This window comes from Podarcis raffonei, chromosome 7, assembly GCF_027172205.1.
Source record: "Podarcis raffonei isolate rPodRaf1 chromosome 7, rPodRaf1.pri, whole genome shotgun sequence".
In the NCBI taxonomy this organism is placed as follows: domain Eukaryota; kingdom Metazoa; phylum Chordata; class Lepidosauria; order Squamata; family Lacertidae; genus Podarcis; species Podarcis raffonei.
In genome coordinates, this window is record NC_070608.1 from 871,979 (window position 1) to 893,103 (window position 21,125).

The following is a 21,125-nucleotide window of genomic DNA, read 5'->3' on the forward strand; positions in this document are numbered from 1 at the left end:
GGCATTCCTCGGTGTGCATTCCTGGCAAGGGAAAGGATTCTTTTCCCAGTAGCACTTTCTTGAAAATAGCTGGTCCACGTGGAGGAAGGGGGAAGGGGGAGAAGAGAGGGGCAGGGGGAAAGGCAGGAGAGTGGAGGGATGTGGAACTGGGGGGGGGGTGGAGAGGGAAGAGGAAGGGGTGCCCCCTCCTCACACCGGACTGCTCAGATCTCTCCCCTCCTTTATGGAGACCCAGCGTTTCTTCACCTTCTTAGGAAGGAAGTGGGAGTGTCAATGGATGGCAAGGAGGGCAACTAGGCTCCACCCACCCCCAACAACCCCCTCAGGCAGCTACCCTGTGCTCTGCCTTCCCACGAAAGGGCTGATCTGGGAGAAGGAGGGTTGGGAAGAGCCTTGATGCTCCCAGGCAGAAGAGGAGGAAAATCAAACCCGGTTATTCCAGACTACTCCTGCTGGCCACCCGCTTGTGAAAAAGGCTATTTTTTATGTGCTAGGTTGGTTATCCTCTTGGCTGTGTAAACAGAAGCAAAATATGGACGGGGAGGGAGGCCGAATCCTGGGGGTGTCTAGCCGGCTAGGCAAGGGAGAAAAGTCAGCCTGGCATCCTGGTCTCTTCTTGTGCATTTATCCCCACCCCCAAATCTCCTGGCTTCTGAGCTTCTGCAGAGAAACAGCCAGGAGGCGCCCAATTGTTCTGCACCTCAGTGAAGGCTTTACTCTGACTCCACCCGTTTGGGAGAAAAAATATTGGGTATGTAGCTGAGTGGCAGAAAGTCCCGGGCTCAAAAGCCCTGGTATCTCCAGAGGGCAGGTGCTGGCAAAGGCCTTTTGCTGAAAGAGACATGCTGCCAGTCAGAGCCAGGCAATATTGGGCTATATATGGACCAAAGAGTCTGGCTCATTCCTAGACACCATCTGTCTGCATAAGCGCCACAGGAGAGAAAGCTGAGGGTGGGGCCACAAAGGCAAAAGGAAGGAGCGGTGTGCTCCTTGCCTTAGCTTTCCCAAACTTGGGTCTCCTACTGTTTCTGGACTACAACTCCCATCATCCTTAACTGGCAGGACCAGTGGTCAGGGATGGTGGGAGTTGTAGCCCCAAAACAGCCGGAGACCCAAGTTTGGGAAAGCCTGGCTTAGGGTATCAGGCATTAGGAGTGTGGCTGGAGGAGATAAATGGTAAGGTGGAAAGGCAAGTGCTGCTCCGTGGGTCTGAGGGGCTCTGAAAAGGCAGGCATCCGGGCGAGAAAGAGGAGAGGGAGCCGCCTCTGCTGCTGCTGCTGCTTTTCCAGAGCAGGAGGGCTACTCCTTCCTGCTGTGCTCCATTAGCAGCAGGATCGATTTGGTTCTGCTTGGTGGGAAGTGACTGGGGAAGAGAGACTGGAGTGCTCTTTGTTCTTCACTTCTCTCCAGGAATGACTAATTTCCAAACTGGCTCAGCTTCATCCCCAAGTGGGCTTTCTTCCGAGGGGGAGGGAAAGCCCCTTGCCAGGGGGTCTAGCGTGGCTCCCCTTCATCCTTTGCTCCAGCATTTGGTCTCCTGGGTGTGTGGCGGCTTCTGAGCAACCAAATGGAGACATTTGCACCCTCCCCACAGTCCAAAACCCCATCCTTTCAAGACAAGGGAGCAGTCACCGTGCCCTTCACACCCCATCCTTTCAAATAATATGCTGTGCAGGGCTAGACGTCTCCAAGCTACTCTAGTCTGAGCGCACGAGAGCAGCGGAAGAATTTTTATGGACAAAGACCTCTGTGGTCTCCACCCCACAAGCACACCTGCCAGGCTGGGAGTCTGGGGTCCTGGAGGCAGCAACAGGTGAAGCCCACACAGGGCTCCCCTTCTCCCCACAGCCTCCGGCCACCGGCTGACAACCCCTCCTCCATCCCAAACAGAAAAAGAAGGAATGCTCAGGTAGGCGTGAAACTGCTGCAAGCAGAGCAAGAGGACGAGAGGGGAAGGAGGGGCTTGTCTGACAGACCACTCACTGGTGCTATAAAATGCTCTCTGGCTCCTGCCACACTCCAAAAGCAGCTTTAAGCGCATGCAAGCACGCACACACACGTGTGCAAAGAGGAGACACCAGCTGCGCAGTGTGTGACCACGGAGCTTAACTCCTTCTCAGCTAGGAGAGCCAGCCAGAGAAAGTGGATGAGAACCACCGGCAAGGCGTCAGGGGGAAGGCGTTTCTGGGAGCTGCCTGCCCTTGCACTGCGCAGAACTACAAAAGGATGAGAGAGCAGAGGTAACAGGGCAGCAGGTCCACAAGGAGGAAGCCAGCCCCCAACTCTCTTCTCCCTGACCTCCTGGCCATGTCCTCCTTTGCCATGCTGCGCTCGGCCCCCAGCCGCTTCCTCTACCCGGACATCAGCATGCTCTCGGAGGACGAGGAGGATGGGAGCGAGAGCTCGGGGTCAGAGGACAAGCCCTACCACCTGGACGCCGGCGGGTACGGACTCAAGAGCAGCAAGCGCCGCAGCAAGAAGGCAAACCGGATCAACAGGGAGCCCCGGCAGCGCCACACGGCCAACGCGCGGGAGCGGGACCGCACCAACAGCGTCAACACGGCCTTCACCGCCCTGAGGACACTCATCCCCACCGAGCCGGCCGACAGGAAGCTCTCCAAGATCGAGACGCTGCGCCTGGCCTCCAGCTACATCTCGCACCTGGGCAACGTCCTCCTGGTGGGGGACGCGTGCGGAGATGGGCAGCCGTGCCACACCACGCCAGCCTTCTTCCACCACAACAGCAGCGGCAGCAGCAGCAGCAGTCCCCCCATGAGGGAGAGCGAAAACTCCCAGCCCAAACAGATCTGCACTTTCTGCCTCAGCAACCAGAGGAAGATGGTAAGTCCTGGGCTCTCCTGGCTTGCAGGGGGTGCGGAGGGGGTGGAAGGAGCACAAAGAAACGGCCGGTTAAGATGATTCTAGGATGCGGGAAGGAACAGTCTGCGCTGCTGCCAAAGTGGATAAACTCCATGGGCCGCAGGGTTCTGGGAGACATCATTTCCAGAGGGAATTATTGAACTTCTCTCAGAAGCAGGCCCAAGAGAGATGGTGCTTGAAAAGGACTGGGAGGAGGAGCTGATAAGTGCAAGGAAAGCAGGGGAAACAGGGCAGGTCAAGAGAGCAGGGAGAAGCCAGAGGTGTTGGCAAAGGGGCCCAGAGAATACACGCCCTCACCAAGACCCCGAGGTCACCCTTGGTTGGCACATCACAAATGGCAAACCGGCACTGGAGGCGGGGTGGCTTTCTGAAGGGCATCCGTTCGAGGCAACACCTACTTCGCCACAGTGCTTGAGAGGGTTGGGTAAAAATGTCTCCGTCCAGAGAGTGAGTGGCTTGAGCTCCTTTGTGAGTCTGGGGTAGAGAGAAGGAACACCTCCCTCCATTCCCCAGCCCTGAGCAATGGCATCTCTGCTGTCCTGCACCAATTCTCAGCTACCACCCAGTTTCGCCGCCACTTCTTCAGTCTAGAAGGGGCTTCCAAGGAAGGAAGGAAGGAAGGATTTTAAGTCATCGCCTGTCCACCCATCACTTCCCACATTCATCTCCTTAGCTTTTCTCTCCCCAGTGAGCAACTAGAAAGACACCCCCCACACACACACACCTAGCCTGCCCCCTTCCCAACCTTCGTCCCAGGCACGGTGGTTTGGGCTGCTTGAGATCCCTCCTCTACTTCAACCCAGCCAAGTTATGGGCAGCAAGCACAGCTCACCTCGCCCTCCTTCGAGGTCCCTCACCATCTTTGCCCCTCATCCTCTATACTGCTCCTCTCATAAACCAAAGGGGGGGGGATTCTCTCTGTAGAGGAGAAACCAGCCCCCTTAGTGTAGCTGTAAGCCTACTTTTGTCTTCTTACGCAGTGGCTGGATTTGCAGCCTGTTCCGCCATGAGTACTTTCCCCTGCTTAGCAGGAGATATATCCTCACCCCCAAAAAAGTTTAGGCTGCGAGGTTGAGACACCTTCACCTCGTCCCATTCTGATCTTTACTCAGCCCTGAAGTGTAATAGGAATCCTGAGGCAAGCCGCTTTCAGTCTCAACTGCCTTGGAGGGCTGTTGTGAAAATAAAATTAGGATAGTAAGGAAAAAAGCCAGAACAATGGTCCTTTCCAGAATAGAGAGGGTCACCAGCCCCCCCAATCCTCCTCCCCACCCCCCCAAAAAACATATCCATTGGATATGCAACAGCTGTACGTTGGTCTCTTATTAAGCAGGTTAGTTTAACAAGTGCTCCAGCAATTTCCATTTGAACAACAGGAAAAAATTAATCCAAAAGGGAGTTTTAACATACTCCAGCAGAAAGGACTATTTTGACTGTGTTTTAACAAGGAATATCCTTTCAACTAGCATGAAAGCAAATAACCTGGAAAATCACCTGGCAATCTTTTTGTGCTGTTGACCCACTTAGAAGATGATGGTGCTAGTTTTAAAACCCCACATTTGAAACCTGTGGTTAATTTATTTCATCAGATTATTGGTTCGGACTTCCAAGCTGCTGGGAACTGGCTGCATTTTAGTCTGAAATCTTGGGGGGGGGGGGAGAGAGAGAGAGAGAGAGAGAGAGAGAGAGAGAAAGAGAAAGAAAGAAAGAAAGAAAGAAAGAAAGAAAGAAAGAAAGAAAGAAATTCCTTACTCATACTAATTGCATAATGGAAGGAAATGCAGTGTGTCCACATTTGGAAACTCTGCAGAGAGAAGGCAGAAAATGGGCCAGCAAGACAACCTAGTTGTTGGCATGGTCCAATAATAATAATAATAATAATAATAATAATAATAATAATAATAATTGCTGATGAAGCCTTCACCTTGTAGCTGTTTTCTGCATTGTGTGGGGTGGAGAGGGGGAAGTAGGTAACATGGGGAGTGGAAACTGATGAAGCCACTGGCAATGCAGAAAGCGAAGTGACTCCTTAGCAGTCAGGATCATCAAATGAAATTGGCTAGAAGCAGGTTCAGGACTAACAAATAGTGACCCGCAGAGTTCCTTGCCAACAGCTACTGGCGTGGCCATTGTTTTAAGAGGGAGGCTACCCACGGCTGACAGGCTGGAGGAATCAGGTGCTGGGGACCAAATCCAGAGAGTGGCCACCAGTATGGCTTGCCTGTGAGCATACCAGGTAGAGGGCTGGGGGCTAAGCAAAGCCACCTGTGGCAGCGAGGTCGCCCTGTGCATTTGCTACTTCCAGCCCCGGCAGGAGAGGGCCATGCAGACCACGCACTGCAATGCATTTGAAAGCATTCCCAAAGACAACCTCCTTCCCATCCCCAAATCTCTCTTGGTTCAGACACACCACTCTGGCCTCTTCTTGCGCCCAGTTACAAAACCTCAACTGCAGTTAAGGTGTGATGAAGCTCTTAAATACTCAGTAAATAAAGACGTTTATGGCATATGGAAAAATGGGGGAAGAGGAAAAAGGATAAAAATCCAATCCTGGCAGTTCAGGCTGCTTCACCTCAGCCCTTTGTTTACAGAGAGGAACCAACTGACTGAGGTGCTGTACATCTGCAATTGTCCCCAAGAAAAGGGGAAAGTTCTGGGCTTGTGTGCATGTGTAGACAAAGCGTCCCACACAGCCTTTGTTTTCCTGTCAGAGTAGAAGAGGCAGGGAGTCCAAGGAGCCTCAAGTGCCAAGACGGCTCCATCCACCTAGATATCGGACTCCAGCTGCTCTGGGTAGAACCACTGGCATCCCCTGGATGGTCCATTCCACCTTCACCCTCCCAGAAAGACATCGCAAGGGGGGCAGTTCTCCTTTCCGCAAACTCTCAGCCCATGAGGGGCAGAAAAGGAAGGGCAGCTGACAAGCGTGACTTTGCTGTGCAAACCATACACAGGATATGCAAGAAAGTTGGTGCATAGAAGGGTGAGGCTCAGACCCCTTGAGCTGCTGAGCAAAGAAGCATGAGCAAGAATGACAGGGGCAGAGGGGGAAAGGCAGGCAGGCTGCTGTGCCAGCTGGGACCTCTGCTCCTTTGACCCCCTCGTCTCACATGCCCTCAGCTGTCTAGGGCACAAGGCTTGGCAACTGCCACATTCCAGCCAAGTTCTTCCTAACTGAAATGGTGTGTCATAAACAGATCCCCCAACTGAAGGAAGGAAGGTTTAGGGCACTGCAAAACAAACAACTTTGCTATTTGTGGGGCACTGACAGAGAACACACTGCTTAAAAAGCAAGCTGTTTTTTTTAAAAAAGTGGTATAGCCCTGAATTCGCAGTGTAATTTCCAAATTGCTTTCACTCTCAGAGTTGCTGTCTTTGGGCTGAAATTGTTGAGAGAAGATTGTGCCTCTGAGACCCGTTATCACGCAAATTTAAAAGGTGCGTAAATCTACATTATTGGTCTATTTGATGAGCTCTTGGCTTCTGCATTTCAGAATGAGCAAATTCCTACACCCCACGAACCCGAAGCTGAGAGTTCAAAATGCCCAAGCTAAGGGGATTTGAGCATGTGGCGAGGGCAGGGGCACAGCTTCCTAGCAGCCAAATTCTTAAGGCTTCTTGGGGCAGAAAGCGCAGAGCAGCAGCCTCAAAGCTGTTCCAAAAAGCTCAGCCCACTCCATCCTATGTGCAGATCCCCACATAAAGCAATGTAGAAAAGGGGGAAGAAAAAGCAAGGAGCAGCTTGCTTTCATGGGGGTGTTGGCGGAAGAACGCTCTTGACATTCTGGGGGAGCAGCATGTTGGATAGGTGGGCATGCATGTGGCACATGGGAACAGAGAGGCCTCCAGACTCGGTCAAGGAACTCTGGAGGAAGCTGGGGAAAGGCACCTTCTTGCGTTTCAGCAGCGTGAAAAGGGAGATTTGCAACAGAAACTAAATCTGTAAACTTATCTGTGAGGCAGAGGGGCTTCAAAAGGTCATGGCAGAGGAGGGGGAGATACAGGTCAGGAAAAGTGACCATCTCTAGCACCCCACTGGCTTTTGCCTTCATACTTTGCCAAACAATTCCTGTGCAGAGCAAACCTCCTTCTACTATTATCAACTGATCTGCTAAACACAGGCTTGCCCCATTGAAACAGCCTAGTTATGGCGCTGCAAGAACTCATTCCTCCACTCTTCTAAAAAGAGACCGAGTAGCATTTCTTAGCTTATCAGTTAATTCAATCTGAAATAAACAAACAATGATTAAGATAGGATTCTGAAAATACTCCCCCTCAATTAAAAAAAAAAAAGCTGGGAGAATTGAGGAATGTCCCTAAGGAGTAGTGCAGAGGTTGAGTGCAATTTATTTGCAATTAATGACGTGGAAGAAGGGAGGAAGGCTTTTGATTCTCCCTGCTGTGGGGATGCTCAAATGCTATGCAGAGGAAGCAAAAGTGGAGAGAATGCTCTCAATGTGTACTCTTAGGGGCATTTCACTGCTGACATTGTTGATACTGCCACATTCCTGTGAGATCTGCCTATATCCGACCCAGCAAGTCCCCTCTTTTTCACTGGGGGTGCCTGAAGGGTTAAAGGTAGCAGCACAGACACAAGGGAGAAGAGTAGCCTACTCCGTGTCTCCGTCTCCCTAAGTCTCCCTAAGTCAGAGAGTGCGGCTCTCTTTCTTCTTCTTTGCATGGAGAGAAAAGTGAAGGAGCGGTTTCTTAATCCCACTGAGTTGTTTTCTTGCTGCCCTGAGCGTGGGTGGAGATGGGGGCTGCTAGTTGAGAAGATGGATGCAAAGACACCAAGTGGCTTTTTGGTGTCTTTGCTTCGTGGAACAGAAGCAGCAGAGGCAGCCTGAGACTCACTGCCTGCCTGGCTGGCCCAGTATGGTCCACTCTAGTTGGCAGTGGCTTCTCAGGGTCTGGAGCGGGTGGTAGGTCTCCCTTCTCCATCCCCTCCTAGCTAACCTTTTTACCTGGACATGCCCATCAGGTTTCGAACCTGGGGCCTTCTCCATACATGGTGCTGTATCACTGAGCTCCAGTTTCCCACCCACCCAGAAGGAAGGGGAAAGAGCATGTTAGAAGTGTGTCGGGCACTCACAGGAGCCAAGACTTGTAGAGGCTGGTTCAAAGAAGGGCCAAGTCCTCTCCTTTGTCCCACTGGCTCCTTCAACTTGTGTCCCCTATGCAGTCCAGCCTTGCCAGTACTTTCCTGGGGCAAACTGCCCTTTGACCTCATCTCCAGGGCTCCTCCTTCCAGCCCACCATTGCCGCTGCCTCTCCCATCATGCCAACTAGGGGTGACTGACGGAGAGGAAGTGCAGGCGGATACACTAGGAATGGAACTTGCCATGCACACGTCCCTACGCCGCTGCTCCCCCTTCACATAAGAGCTTCTCTTCTGCTGTGAAGAAACACAGCTGGCAGCTACCAGTGATTTTAGAGGACCACCACCTCTTTCACTGGCTGCGGCAGCTGCCACTTGCCCCAACATGCATCAATGCAGGAGCGGACCACAGGTGTACGTGGTCCAGCATCCTGTTCCTCATAGTAGCCAGAGGGTTTTTAAGAGCATTTTATTTATTTATTTCTAAAGTGCACACCCTGTGCCTTCAGTGCCAGTCACCATGCCTAGGAAGGCTTATAAACCAGTTCCCAAGGAGGAGGTGAACTATTGCACCATGTGAAGGAGTCTTCTCCACCCTGAACCTCCCACCAATTGGCTGACCTGATCAATGGAAAGCAGAGGATAGAAGGCTCTGAGATAGGGGTGGCGGGGGCTGGGGGCTACATGTGTTACTGGGAATGGATTGCTAAATTGAAGGCCGCGGCTAGGTCTATTTAGCTGCACTCATGTAATGTCACGTTCATCAATAAGGCAATGAAGCAGAGCAAACTGTAATGGCGTGCGTCGCCATTTTGAAGCATCCTTTCAAAATGTTTGATAAATATGCTGAGGCACTGCCCGCTGGCTGGAGCAAAAATGTGTGGTGTTTTTGTACTGGCCACACATGCAAAATGTGGTACCTGCATCAAGCATGAGGGGCACCCATACCTGTCTCTTGCCATTTCAAATGGTGTTGTGGTTTGGGGGTTTTTTCTTAGTAGAGGGGCTGGGTTCTCCCCAGCAAACTGGCACGACTGCTGTTGAAGTTGCTGTCCCAAGTTCACAGAGCTAGTTGGGTGGTGGGGAGATTGGTGTCAACACAAGGCTGTAATGCCACGTTGCCCCTCATTTCAGAGATACAAACAGGTTTTTTATTTGTATTTTTATGCCACCCAATTAACCATGCCCCTTGGGCAGTCAACAGATTTTAAAAAATCAACAAAACACAAAGCAGAAAGAACTGGTCCCTAAAGCCATCATGCAAGCAGTATTCCTTGAGGCACTTTTCAGCAGCAAAAAGTGCAAGCACAGCCTTCGAAGCAATTAAACTGGGCTGCTTTTTCCTTGCCACCTGATCTGACCTTTGCCTTTTTTGAGCCCCAACATATTCTAGCATCTCTCTGCAACAATAACGGCTATTTACGAAAAAGGAGATTTGGGTGTTGGGGAGAGATAAAGTATTTGGGCTTCTTGGAATGCAAAGAGCAGTTTGTGGGCTGTAGCAGGACAGGATGCCTTGAACGACTTTTGGCTGTCCCTGGTTCCCTGAGAGGAGGCTGGGCAACGGGAATAGTCTCTTTCTCTTTGGCGATCACTCCTAGTTGAGTAAGATGGTCTTCCATAAGCACGGTCTTAACAGTGAGTCCGTAAGTGACTGTGGAGGCCAGTTTTGGATCCACACGTCCTTCCACAGTGGGGACATTGGTTTCTGGGCAGGAGTTGATCATGGTGTGGATGTGCCAAGCGTGCCTTCCTCTTAGCACGTTTCTCCCTTGTGTCCTGAAGTTCGAGTGTCTTCAAAGCCCATGACACCTTTGGTAAAGGCTGTTCTCCAACTGGAGCGATCGCAGGCCAGTGTTTCACAGTTTTCAGTGTTTATACTACATTTTTAAAGATTTGCCTTGAGACACTCATTAAACCTCTTTTGTTGACCACCAGCATTACGCTTTCCATTTTTAAGTTCGGAATAGAGTAGTTGCTTTGGAAGACGATCATCCACACAACATGCCCAGTCCAACGGAGTTGATGTTGAAGAATCATTGCTTCAACACTGGTGAAGTCAATGGAAGCAAGTACAGTTGGCTTGCTGAGGGCTCCCCCAGCAAAGAACTGCGCTGTAACACCCCCCCCAGCAGCTGTTTCTTTAAGAGCAGGAAAAGGCTGCCACTTTGAAGTCCTAGCTCAGCAGGGGGCTAAGTGGACTCAAAAGCTATAGAGGCAGCCGCACCTCCTGAGGTCTATGGGGGTCAGGCATTCAGGACAGGGAAGGGGGGAAGGAGGGGGGGGAGAGAAACAGCAAGACAGTGCTGCCCCCCCCCTCAGGCTGAGTGGGAGCTGCAAGAAAAGTCCAGGTCAGAAGTGAAAAGCAGGTTCCTATGTACCGCTAATGTCTCAACAAGTGAATGTGATCTGCAAAAAATGTAACTTGAAAAAAGAGACGTTGTACATACTTTTGCAAACCAAGAAATCTTTAATAAAAATATATTTTAAAAAAGAAGAAACAGTGAAAAGCAGGGACAGAATAAGCAGCAAGCTTCCTGAAGATATAAAAGAGCTTTTTCTCCACCTCTTCAAATTCAGGTGTGACTGGAGCCACCAGGGAGCCAATTCCTTGAACTCCACTCCCAGGAGGCCACTCTGAGAAACAGGGAAAGTGCCACGTGGGAATTCTCACTCATGTTAGTGATAGAAAAAGCAAAGCTGGACTAATATGATGTGGAAAGGGAGAAATTGTGCAACAGGCAGCAGTTGCTTGCTTGACGCACTCAGCAAAAACCTTCCCCACCTCGTCCAAAGCAAGAACCTCTCCTGGAGGTTAGACGAAGCTCAGGAGCTCACTGTGGAAAGCCAGAAGGTAAAAGCATGAGCAAAGGCTGCTATGCCACAGTGAAGATGACCAGGGATGTGATTTTAAGAGCCTCCTTCCCCATCTGGAACCCAAGGTGAACATCACACACAAGAGGCCCTCTGCCTTGTGCTAGCTCTCCATGGTGACGTGGCCTGGGGACCCAGTGGCTTCCTAGTCCACATAAACTCAAGGTGGATCAGGAGAGAGATAGGCAGCACTGCTGCTTAATGCTGGGTAAAGGAGTCCTATTTGCACCTCCCACCCCCTGGCAAAATATTATGGGGTGATTTTGGTGACCACCTTTTTACTTGTGCTTACAAACTTTTGCAGATGAATGCTAGACCCCCTGTGACCTAAGAGTGCTACAGCACTGCCCCCCCCCGAAAATCCATTCCCTCTTAAGCTCCAGCCAGAGCACAGCGCATATGGTGGGGGGGACTGAAGCAAGCAGCACCTAGCCAGTTAAAAGGCAGGAGAAGCTACTCCAGGGTCCTTCTGTCCTCTGCCACCCTTTCTTCCAGTGGCAAGAGGGGGGGACGGGACCTGGAGGCCGGCTGTGCTGCTCTCTGCTTGGGGCAAGGCAGCAGCTTGGAGGGGCCTTTCCTGCCCTCCTCCTCCCCCAAAGATGGGCCTGCTTTGCAATCCCCTTAATTTACTGTTCCTGCTTAACTTAATGGCAGCGGAAAGGCAAGGTGATAGGGGGAAAAATATGAGGCGGGATTTTCCGAATCCCCATTTCCTCTCCAGACAGCAAGAGAGCTCCTGGGGCCTGAACATCTGGGAAATTTAATTTTACCATTTCTGCGCTCCCCCTCCTCCCCCCATCTTCCCTTTAACAAAGGATGAGGTTGCCTGTTACGGGTGGCTGTGGCAGCCAGGAAGCCATGCCGGGGTGCAGTGTGTGGCGCTGGGGAGAGGCACCAGGCAGCTCCTTGAAAAGCAGAGGCCCCACTCACAGCACTCCCACGCCCCAAGGACACCCCCCCCCCGCCCAGCGTTGGGGTGGGGTTTGCCACAATGGGCTGCTCGGCAGGCGACCCCAAACAACTCTGGGGTAATCTTGCAAGAGATAACACGCGCTCTGTGTAGAAGGGACCTGCTTCTCCCGGCACTCAGTCTACGCAGAGCCTAAAGCTAGTCCTGCCTTGCACATTTCACAAATGCCGCCATGTTGTGATCTATTCAGACCAAATGAGCCCTCCTGTGATCTGCATGCAGCAACAGAAACAGATCCCGCTGGTGGGAAAAGGGCTCCTCTGTTTTAGCTGCAGGAGGATGGAGGGGAATGGAAGGTGAAATTTTGAAGCAGGAAGCCAGATTTCAGCATCCACAGAAAAATTAGTGCCGTGTTGTGAGATAGCATCACTGAAAAACATGAAGTAACTGTGGTTGTGGTGACCAAGGTCTTGGATGTATTTTTTAACATTTTATTTTATGAAGTTGTTGTTGTTTTTACGATCAAACAGTATATAAATTTTGTTAAACAAAGTAATAGTATAATTGCAGGAGAGGCTACATGGGAGAAACAGCCAGTGATTTGGGGGTATGTGTGGAGGGAGGTGCAGAGAGCGCCCATGGGAAGCGAAGGGGGGGGGTTGAAGGGTTAGAAAATGGCCCTGGCACAAATGAGTTTTGGCCCAGCCTCTCGCTGGGTAGAAACAAGTGAAAAGCAGGATGGGCCATACGGAACCATGTGGCTCCGGCTCTGAACAAATGACGCTGACAGCCTGTTTGGTTCTGAGCCCCATTCAAGCTGCTAAGGCTTCATTTTAAAGATTTTAATGGCTTGGGCCCAAATACCTGAAGCAGCGCCTCTTCCTATATCAGCCTGGAGGGTTTTCTACAGGAAAACTTGTGATCCATCATGTGGACTGGCATAGCTGGGAGAATGGTGCCCATCTTTGAAATGGTGCCCTTCGCAGTGAGAAAGGCGCAAACATTGTCACCGTCTTGGTGCCAGGTTAAAACTTATTTGCCCAGGTATTATTATTTTTTAATTGGCGATTGTTTAACATGCTCTTCAGTTTCAAATGAAGCTATTTGTCTTTGATGATGTGTTTTATAGTTGGTTGTTGCACTGTTCGCTATTTCATGCTCCAGAACTAGTCCTGAAATCTGCGCAGATCGAGGGGCAGGTTATAAATATTTTTAATAAAGAGAGAAATAATGAGCAAAATCCCTTGTGCACCTGGCCGCTCTCTGGAGCTTTGGAACAGCCACACTTGCAGCTTGCGGTCCCAGGTGTGTTTGTCTAACTCTCTTCTTTTCCAACTCTGGCCCTCTGCAGAGTAAAGACCGAGACAGGAAGTCGGCGATTCGGAGTTAAATGATTATGGATTCAGGAAGGAGGAGGAGGAGGAGGAGGAGATTACGAGGGGAAAGATGGAAAAGCCACACGCGCAAAACAAAGACAGAATCTTCCGGCCTGTGCCTGGCTGCTGCTGCCGCCACCGGGAGCCCTGTGGTTCTACCCAAGATGAACTTACGGCAGCCCATCCCTGGGGAGAGACTGAGCACCCTCTAGGCCTGGCTTTGCAAGCAAGAAAAGCAGGCTCTCATCTGCAAAGAAAAGCAGGACTCTGAATGACTCTGCTCTGCAGGGCTGGGAGGCGAGTGAGCCGGGGACCCTTGGCGTGGCCACTGGGGCATCTGGAGAGGGGGGCTTTCCTGACCAGCAAGCAGAAGGACATGGACTTGCACACGGCAGAACAATCCTCACGGACCTGAATCCCGCTATAGGGAGGAGGAGGAGGAAGGCATGGTTCCCCGTGGGGGATGCAAGAAGAATGGCCACAGCGCAACCCCTGGACTTGCTTTCAAATCCATAGTTATGGGTCATCCTGTTCTCAGAACCTCAGGTGGGGTTACAATCAATACATGCTGGAGTTTCATGTCATTGATAATAATATAAATTCAACTTGTTTGTATAGTGAGAGAAGACTATGTCGTACTGACCGGATGCAAACCTCCTTTTAGGCTCATGCCATTTGGCCAACAGGGTCCTGGGTCTTGGCATTTCTAGATGAATTTAAGGGGTTTTGGGGGGGCCAATGCTTACTCCACTTCTGCAGCATTTGTGTAGGTGTGTGAGGTGGACGGGAGGCAACTCTGAGAAGGAGGCAAGAGGCCACTTGCCAGCGCCATGGCCATCGTAAAACAAGACTCACTGGTGGGGGGAGAAAGAGCTGCTGCCTCAGAGTGGAGCATCCTGGGGAAATAAATCAGGCAGGGAGGGAAATAAATCAAAAGTGGAGAGCTAGACCCCAAAGCCAACCCTGAGGTCGGCAGCATCCAAGGTATGCCTTGTGTAGAGAAGAGAAGGCAAGAAGAGCCATCCCTCTGGCTATTGGCCATTGACAGCCTTACCCTCCTCCACGAACTACTATATCTTGTAGGAGGGAACTGCATTAGCCCTTTGCACCCTGCCCTTTGCTCAGTGCCAAAAGAGAAGGCAGGAGCACATGGGGGCTCTGCCTGCAGATAAGGCAGCAGCTGAAGCTCCTCCCAGGAGTCTCACAGAGATGTGAGCTTGTGGGCAAGCAAGAAAGGGTCACTGGACCCAGGCATGAGATGCTAGAGTCAGAGGCATCCATGGAGGGTCAGGCTATCCATGGGAAAAGGGGGCAGACAAGGAACTGAGCTGCAACAAACTTATGTGAGCACCCAGCTGTCTCCTAAGAGGTCCGCTTGCCATAGATCCCAGGAAGATTAAATAAAATCATAGCATTATAAAATCGTAACATTCAATAGAATCATAAATTGTAGAGTTGGAAGGGACCACAAGGCTCATCTAGTCCAACCCCCTGCAATGCAGGAATCTTTCCCCCAATGCAGGGCTCAAACCCACAACCCTGAGATTAAGAGTCTTAGGCTCTACTGACTGAGCTATCCCACGGGATCAGCTACAGGCCTACAGAGTTATCTAGACTACCTGCCACCCGCCAAGCAGGCAGCAATGCTTAGGTGCCAAACAGCAGTGCTTTGAGCTGGTGGCGAACCTAGGAAACTGCCTTACATTGAATGAGACCGCTGGGTCCATCTAACGCAGAGGCGTCTGGGGTTCCAGGCAAGCCCTACCTGGAGATGCCACTGTGGACTGAACCAGGGACCTTCTGCATGCCAAGCAGGTGGTGTGCCACTGAGCTGTGGCCCTCTTCAAATGGGGCTCTTCCATCAGAGGAAGAACAGATGCTCATATACTTTTAACAGCAAGGATTCAAACCTAAACAAAAGCTGTTTTTCCAAATATGGACAGAATTAATTTGCCTGCTGAGCTCAGAGTTATTAAGGGAAGTTATAGAAACCCACAAAGCATGGTGCAAATTTATACAGTATCTACCTATTAGTGACGGCCTCAAATCTAGCTTGTGGGCAGCAGATGACTATGAGAAGGAGCAACTAAGGTAAGTCCTTAGTGTCCCTAAAAATCCGTGTCCCCCCCAAGAGGAATACGATATTCAATAGTATCAAGAGGTGAGAATTCTCACCAGCAAGCCAGAACTTTTACATAACTAGAGTAAGAGAGGAATACTGAACAATAAAAGAGGTTTATTCAGAGAAAAATGGAACAAAACCAAACACTTTAAGGAAATAAACACAAAAAACAGCCATGTTCATAGCCAAAATTCTTATTTGGTTGTAGAGGAAAATGCTACGCCAGAACAAAAATGTTATTATTTTATCGCGGTTGTGACTAGCAATTTCTAGTTAACACAGAGCATAAACAAAGCCTTCTGTCACATACTGCATCATCCAAATTAGATTCTCCATGCATGTTGCGCCCTTAAAAAATGGAACACACCTCCTTAATTCAAAGGAGAGAAACTTCTAGTTTCAGGTCCTCTTAAGTCAATGACTTTGAACAACTAAAAAACATTCAAAGGGAATAATGAGGCAAGTGCAAGACACCCTGGAGAAAGTGGCAACTTACTTCCTTGTAGGGAGTGGTCCACATTTAGCAGAGGAAGCTTCCACCGGATCGCAATAAGCAGGTAAGAGCCTGGCTGCTGGGTCAGGCCAATGGCCCATCTAGTCTAGCATCCTGTTCTCCCAGTGGCCAACCAGATGCCGAAAAGGGAAAATCTCAAGCAGGATCCAAGCACAAGAGCTTCCAGCAACAGCTACTCAGAAGCATTACTGTCCCTGAAGGCAGAGCACAGCCACCCTCCAGGCCATGGTTATCCTTCTTCATGGCCATGCTAGACAAGCCTGGCAGGCAGGCGGATCAACCTTTGGCTCTTAGTGGCTGGTATTCCAAATAGCCGTATCCTGGTCAAGAGTAACACCACATTAACATGCTGCCTGGTGTATTACACCTCTGCAGGAGACCTGGCCCTGCACCACCACAGCCAGCAGGGACCCTTCTACCACAGGAAGAAGGGGGTGAAGACAGCTTCCCCAGTGCTCTGGGGACCAAAATACAGCTAACCTAGATTTTTGGAATGGTTTCTGGCATGAAAGAGCCAGGATTGCAAAAGAAGAGAGACAAAGGAGAGAAAGTTTAACTGGATGCCTCGTACTGGAGATGACACCATCTCCAGGCACTCACAACCGCTGCTATTCTACGCAGCTAGGAAGCCCTCTCCTTTCCCAGCCGCTGCCATCACATGTTCTAGGGGAAGCGTTGCCATTATGAATTATTTCCAGTAGGTTACAATTTGCAAAAACATTCCTCCCATTCCTGGTTGAAAATGCCACCGACGCTGGATCCGCCCATCCCAACCGGAGGGAGCTTACGTGGAAGATGTGAATAAAGCCTGTTGGGTTGTTGACCTAGAAGGGTCGTAAGCAATTTTTTTTCCAAACAGTCAGTGGCTAATAATAATACAGTCATACCTCGGGTTAAAGTCGCTTCAGGTTGAACATTTTCAGGTTACGGAATGCATTACTTCTGGGTTTCGCCACTTGCGCATGCGCAGACGCTCAAAATGACGTCACGCGCATGCGCAGAAGCAGCAAATCGCAACCCACGCACACGCAGACGTGGGTTGCGTTCTGCTCTGGATGCGAATGGGGCTCCGGAATGTACACCGTTTGTATCCAGAGGTACCACTGTATAGCTTAACCACAAAATACCGTATTTTTCTGTGTATAAGATGCCCCCTATTTTGGGGGACTCAAAATTAAGAAAATGGGGAGAGATTGCCCAGAGTTGCTGAGCTTTTGGGGGGCAAGGATTGTCGAAAATAACTCACCCGATGGACCTACGCTGCCACTCGCACGCGTCACAAAAGCCACCTATCATCTGTCCCCTTGCCAAAAGAAACCGCCAATCACTCGCCCAACTGCTGCAGCAACAACCAATCAACACCAATAACACACCCAATAGCCGCTGACAATCTCCAGCTTGCGACAGCAACCAATCCCATGTCCACCCATGTACTATCCATGTATAAGACAACCCCCAATTTTTACCATAACTTTTCAATAAAAAAACCCTCATCTGATACACGAAAAGTACAGTAAAACAAAAACAGTCATTCTTTAATTAACAATGTCCAGATAGGTCATGAAAACAATCTTTTTAACTGTCAAAGACCAGAGTAAAGAAACAGGTATGTCTTCAGCATACATTGAAAGCTATATAGCGAAGACACCAGACACACCCATAAAGGGGGAAATCCCACAGCTCAGGTGCCACCACAAAAAGAGCCCTTGAACCTCTGAGAGACGTGAATGTACCCAGGCGGCCTCCTCTACCAATCTAACATGTGGCAGGGTCTGTAGGGAAGGAGAGGTCTTTCAAGTATGTGGGGCCCAAGTCATGTAGGAGAATGGGAAAAACTGTTTATAAAAGATATTTATTGAAGTTTTATAAAAAGACAAAAATTTCAAAACAGCGAGAATACAAAAGAAACAAAAAAGAAAATGCACAAAATACAAAAATACATAAAACACAACAAACAAACAAAAGATAATTAAAAACAAGTCAATTTTTCAAATTTTTGGATTCTCCTTAACTTGTTTCCCTGACCTCCTCACGCCTCCCTTTTTTGTATTCCCATTCACATACTGTTTAGAACAGAAATTGTGTGTTTTCCACATATCACCCTGGTCAGTAACCTGGCTGTCTCATTCTGGACCAGTTGCAGCTTCTGAACCATCTTTTTTGGGGGGGCACGTAGAGTGTGATCCAATGTAGTAGTTACCAGAGCATGGATTATAGCAGCCAACTTATCTTTGATCTGGTAAACCAACTGGCAATGGAAACAGGCACTCCCAGTCACCAAGGGTACCTGAATCTCCAATGACAATGCTGGTTCCTACTTGCCTGCTCCTTCCAGGGGTCTGCAACCCCATCCAGAATAGGCTGTCTCCCTGCCTCCTGGACAGAAAAAAACTGTCCTGCCTTCTGAGCCTTAATCTGTTGGCCCATATCCAACCTATCACTGTCTCCAAGCACTTGAACTGCCTTTCATGATTCAGGTGGCTCAGAGATAGATATGCCACCAGCATATTGGTGACACAACACTCCAAATCCTCTGATGACAGCTCCCTACAGATATTAAATAGTACGGGGGAAAGAATGGAACCTTGTGGGGTGCTGGTGAGCTCCTATGCCTAGAACTACTCGGGAAAACAGACCCAAAGATAGGGCAGGAACCGCTGTAATGCAATCTCCCCAACCACCAACACATGGATCCATTCCAGGAGATTACTGTGAGCAACAGAATCAAAAGCTGCAAAGAAGTGTAAGGGAATAAGCAGGGCCACATACCCCTCTCCTAGTCTCTCAAGGCAGTTTTACTGCCATACAAAACGTAGTGCTGGGCTAGGATACAAGAATTGGCGTACCCCCATGACTTGCATCAGGAAAGGGGCTTTTAAACTTGTTCATAAAAGACCTGAAGTTGATGACCAGACAACTGAGATGACCAGACATGCGGCTAGCACCCAGTGGTTCAGGCTGGCTCCCAGATGTGTCAGCATACACACTCCCTTGAGGCTTTTGCAGCCAGAAGCATGGAAACAGAAACAAAACGATGGTTTTCTGAGCCTCTGGGGCTGTCAGTTCAGAAGCCACGGGTTACTATTGGCTGAATGGGGGAAAGGGGTAGTTTGCTTTCTGACATTCCGTGTTTTGTGAGGAGCTGCCTTGCCCCTGCATAATTCTGAGCCTCCTCCTTGCTGGTGGGTCTGTGTCTACAGTTTCCTCAACACGGCGTTTTTCCTTAGCAGCAAAGGTGGTGGGGAGGTGCTGGCCTCCAGCCTCCTGTCACGGATCTGGGGCAAATTAGAGACTCCAAAGAACCAGCAGCAACCTGAGCCTCGGCTGTCGCTACCAAGACAGCACGGGGCCTCCATCACCCGAGTCTCTCCCCCCCCATACTGACCACAGTGTGGTGGTGGGGCTTCCACACCGGCCACTTGTTGAGCCAAGAGCCAAGACAACGGGCCGCCTGCCAGCCGAGAAGCTTTATGGCACCTTCATACACATTAGCCAAACAGGCACCCGGGGAGCCATTGCCTGGCGGCAGCAGCAGCAGCTGAGGCAGGCTGAGCAGCAGATGCCTCGCTGGCTGACGTCCATCCCCAGCACCCCACCCCAGCCACCAAACACGGGAGGGCAAGTGACAAGCGAGAACCACCTAAGAGCGAAGGGGTGCGCCCCATTTGCTCTGTGCCCCTGGCCTGCAGAGGGGACAGCCAGCCTGTGGGAGGTGACGGGGCCGCCCTGAGCACCAGCCCTCAGGAGGACTGGCTTGCAGCCCTGGAGCCTGCCTCCCAATTGCTTCCATGCGCATGCCTTCCCCGTGCAGGCCCCCTGCCAGATACCCTCTGGCAACGCACACAGCTGGGAAGGCATTAAAAGAACACAGGTGAAAATTATAGGGTGGCTGTTAAAGTTGCAAAGGTCCCGCAGAAGAAAGGGAAAGCCTTTTTATGCACACCTTTCCGGCGGCTGTTGAAAAGAGTTGCCCCAGGGCACCAAATTTACTGCCAAGGCTGCGCCTGGGTGGACTAGTGCTCCATGCATGTGGGCTAGCCACAGCTCTGAAGAAGCCGCCAAGAGCCCTTCCAAGCCCCACCATGCTCCTTGGCATTCGCAGCGGGTCAATTTCGCACAATGCTTTGCAGCTGTGGGGGGAGAGGGGAGAGCCTTGTCCTAGGGACCTTGACGTCAAGTGGGGTCCAATGAAGCTGCCCTCCAGGCGCTGCAGACTATAACTCCCAGCCAGTGTGGCCCTGGGATGCTGAGGCTGATGGGAGCTGTGGTCCAACAGAACCTGGAGAGGACCAGGTTGCTGAAGGCTGCTGGGTGGGCAGAGAAGGGAGACGCTCAACAGTCACATTTCATTTTTTTTAAAAAAGGTGCAATAACCAAAAGCCAATTTCTTTTTTTCTTTCTAAGAAAAGGTCTTTGAAAAAAACTATTTTGACCAAGTTTGCATGTGCATGCTCAGAAGAATGGTAAAAAGCTTTGCCTTGTGGAAAGTTCAGTATATTCTCACAATAAGTTGTGACTCTTTTTTTACATCTTGCTTTTCAAGGCAAATATGGCTCACAGTATAGATAAGCTAGCATAAACACAATTTCGGAATTAAAAATAAAATCCAAAAGCACTGCGGTGATATCTAATGTTGTGTGAGTGGGCTTGTGCTTGCATGATGGGATTTCCTTTCCTCTCCTCCCCTGTGTAGTTTCCCTCCAATCTGCCCCAGAGGCTGCCCCTCTAGCCAGGAGGTTAACCTGGGGCCAGGTGAGAAAACTGACCCAATTTGTGATGACCGTAGTCCTCAGCTTGGGGCACAATAAGCTGCAGTTATTAGCACAGGAAGTATGGAAATATTTCCCAGGTGTGGGACATCACCGATGACAGGGTCTAGGAGACCGCTTCAACAGTCCTAAATATCTGTCTGTATTCCACAACTGGGGGAGGGAAAAAGGACATTTCCAGAGACACACTTCCTTCTCTGAGACTTGCGAGTCTGCTTCCACATGGAGACACGCCTTTGCCCAGCTCTTTAAGCATCAGGTTAAAATTACCCTCATCTGCAGCAGACCATACCTGCAGATGGCAGTGCAGGTGTAGAACGAGGGGACCTGATCTCTTTGCATGTTTCAACTGAGATGCTTTGAGGGTTAAACTATGGAACTCACTCCCACGGGAGGCAGTGATGGCCACCAGCTTGGATGATGGGATTCTCTTTCCTCTCCTCCCCTATGAAGTTTCCCTCCAATCTGCCCCAGAGGGTGCCCCTCTAACCAAGAGGTTAAACTGGGGCCAGGTGAGAGAACTAACCTAATTTGTGATGACAGTAGTCCTCAGAGGATCAGGCAAATTCATGGAAGGGAGAA

The 21,125-nt window shown here is 50.3% G+C and overlaps 3 protein-coding genes across 4 annotated transcripts in view; 1 reads left to right on the plus strand and 2 right to left on the minus strand.

The window, feature by feature from the left end:
• LOC128416946 (riboflavin transporter 2-like) overlaps positions 1-21,125 on the minus strand; it is a 274,487-nt gene that overhangs the window by 147,001 nt on the left and 106,361 nt on the right. The gene's annotated exons all lie outside the window — the stretch shown is intronic.
• The window catches only part of BOP1 (BOP1 ribosomal biogenesis factor), a 64,023-nt gene that overhangs the window by 9,887 nt on the left and 33,011 nt on the right, over positions 1-21,125 (minus strand). The window lies entirely within an intron of this gene.
• Positions 1,539-13,764, plus strand: SCX (scleraxis bHLH transcription factor). Of its 2 annotated transcripts, XM_053395046.1 has the most exons (3): positions 1,539-2,841; positions 6,245-6,318; positions 13,114-13,764. In XM_053395046.1, exons 1-2 carry the CDS (start codon positions 2,308-2,310, stop codon positions 6,290-6,292), a joined length of 582 nt encoding a protein of 193 aa, XP_053251021.1. In that variant the 5' UTR covers positions 1,539-2,307; the 3' UTR covers positions 6,293-6,318; positions 13,114-13,764. The 2 variants fall into 2 exon arrangements, with proteins under 2 accessions (XP_053251021.1, XP_053251023.1); XM_053395048.1 differs by lacking the exon at positions 6,245-6,318 and having other exon boundaries at positions 1,544-2,841.

Excerpts from the sequence above, each read along its gene's own strand:
- SCX (XM_053395046.1), top strand. The coding sequence starts at position 2,308 with ATGTCCTCCTTTGCCATGCTGCGCTCGGCCCCCAGCCGCTTCCTCTAC. Across the intron at positions 2,842-6,244 it reads TCAGCAACCAGAGGAAGATG|AGTTGCTGTCTTTGGGCTGA; the intron begins GTAAGTCCTGGG and ends TTTCACTCTCAG.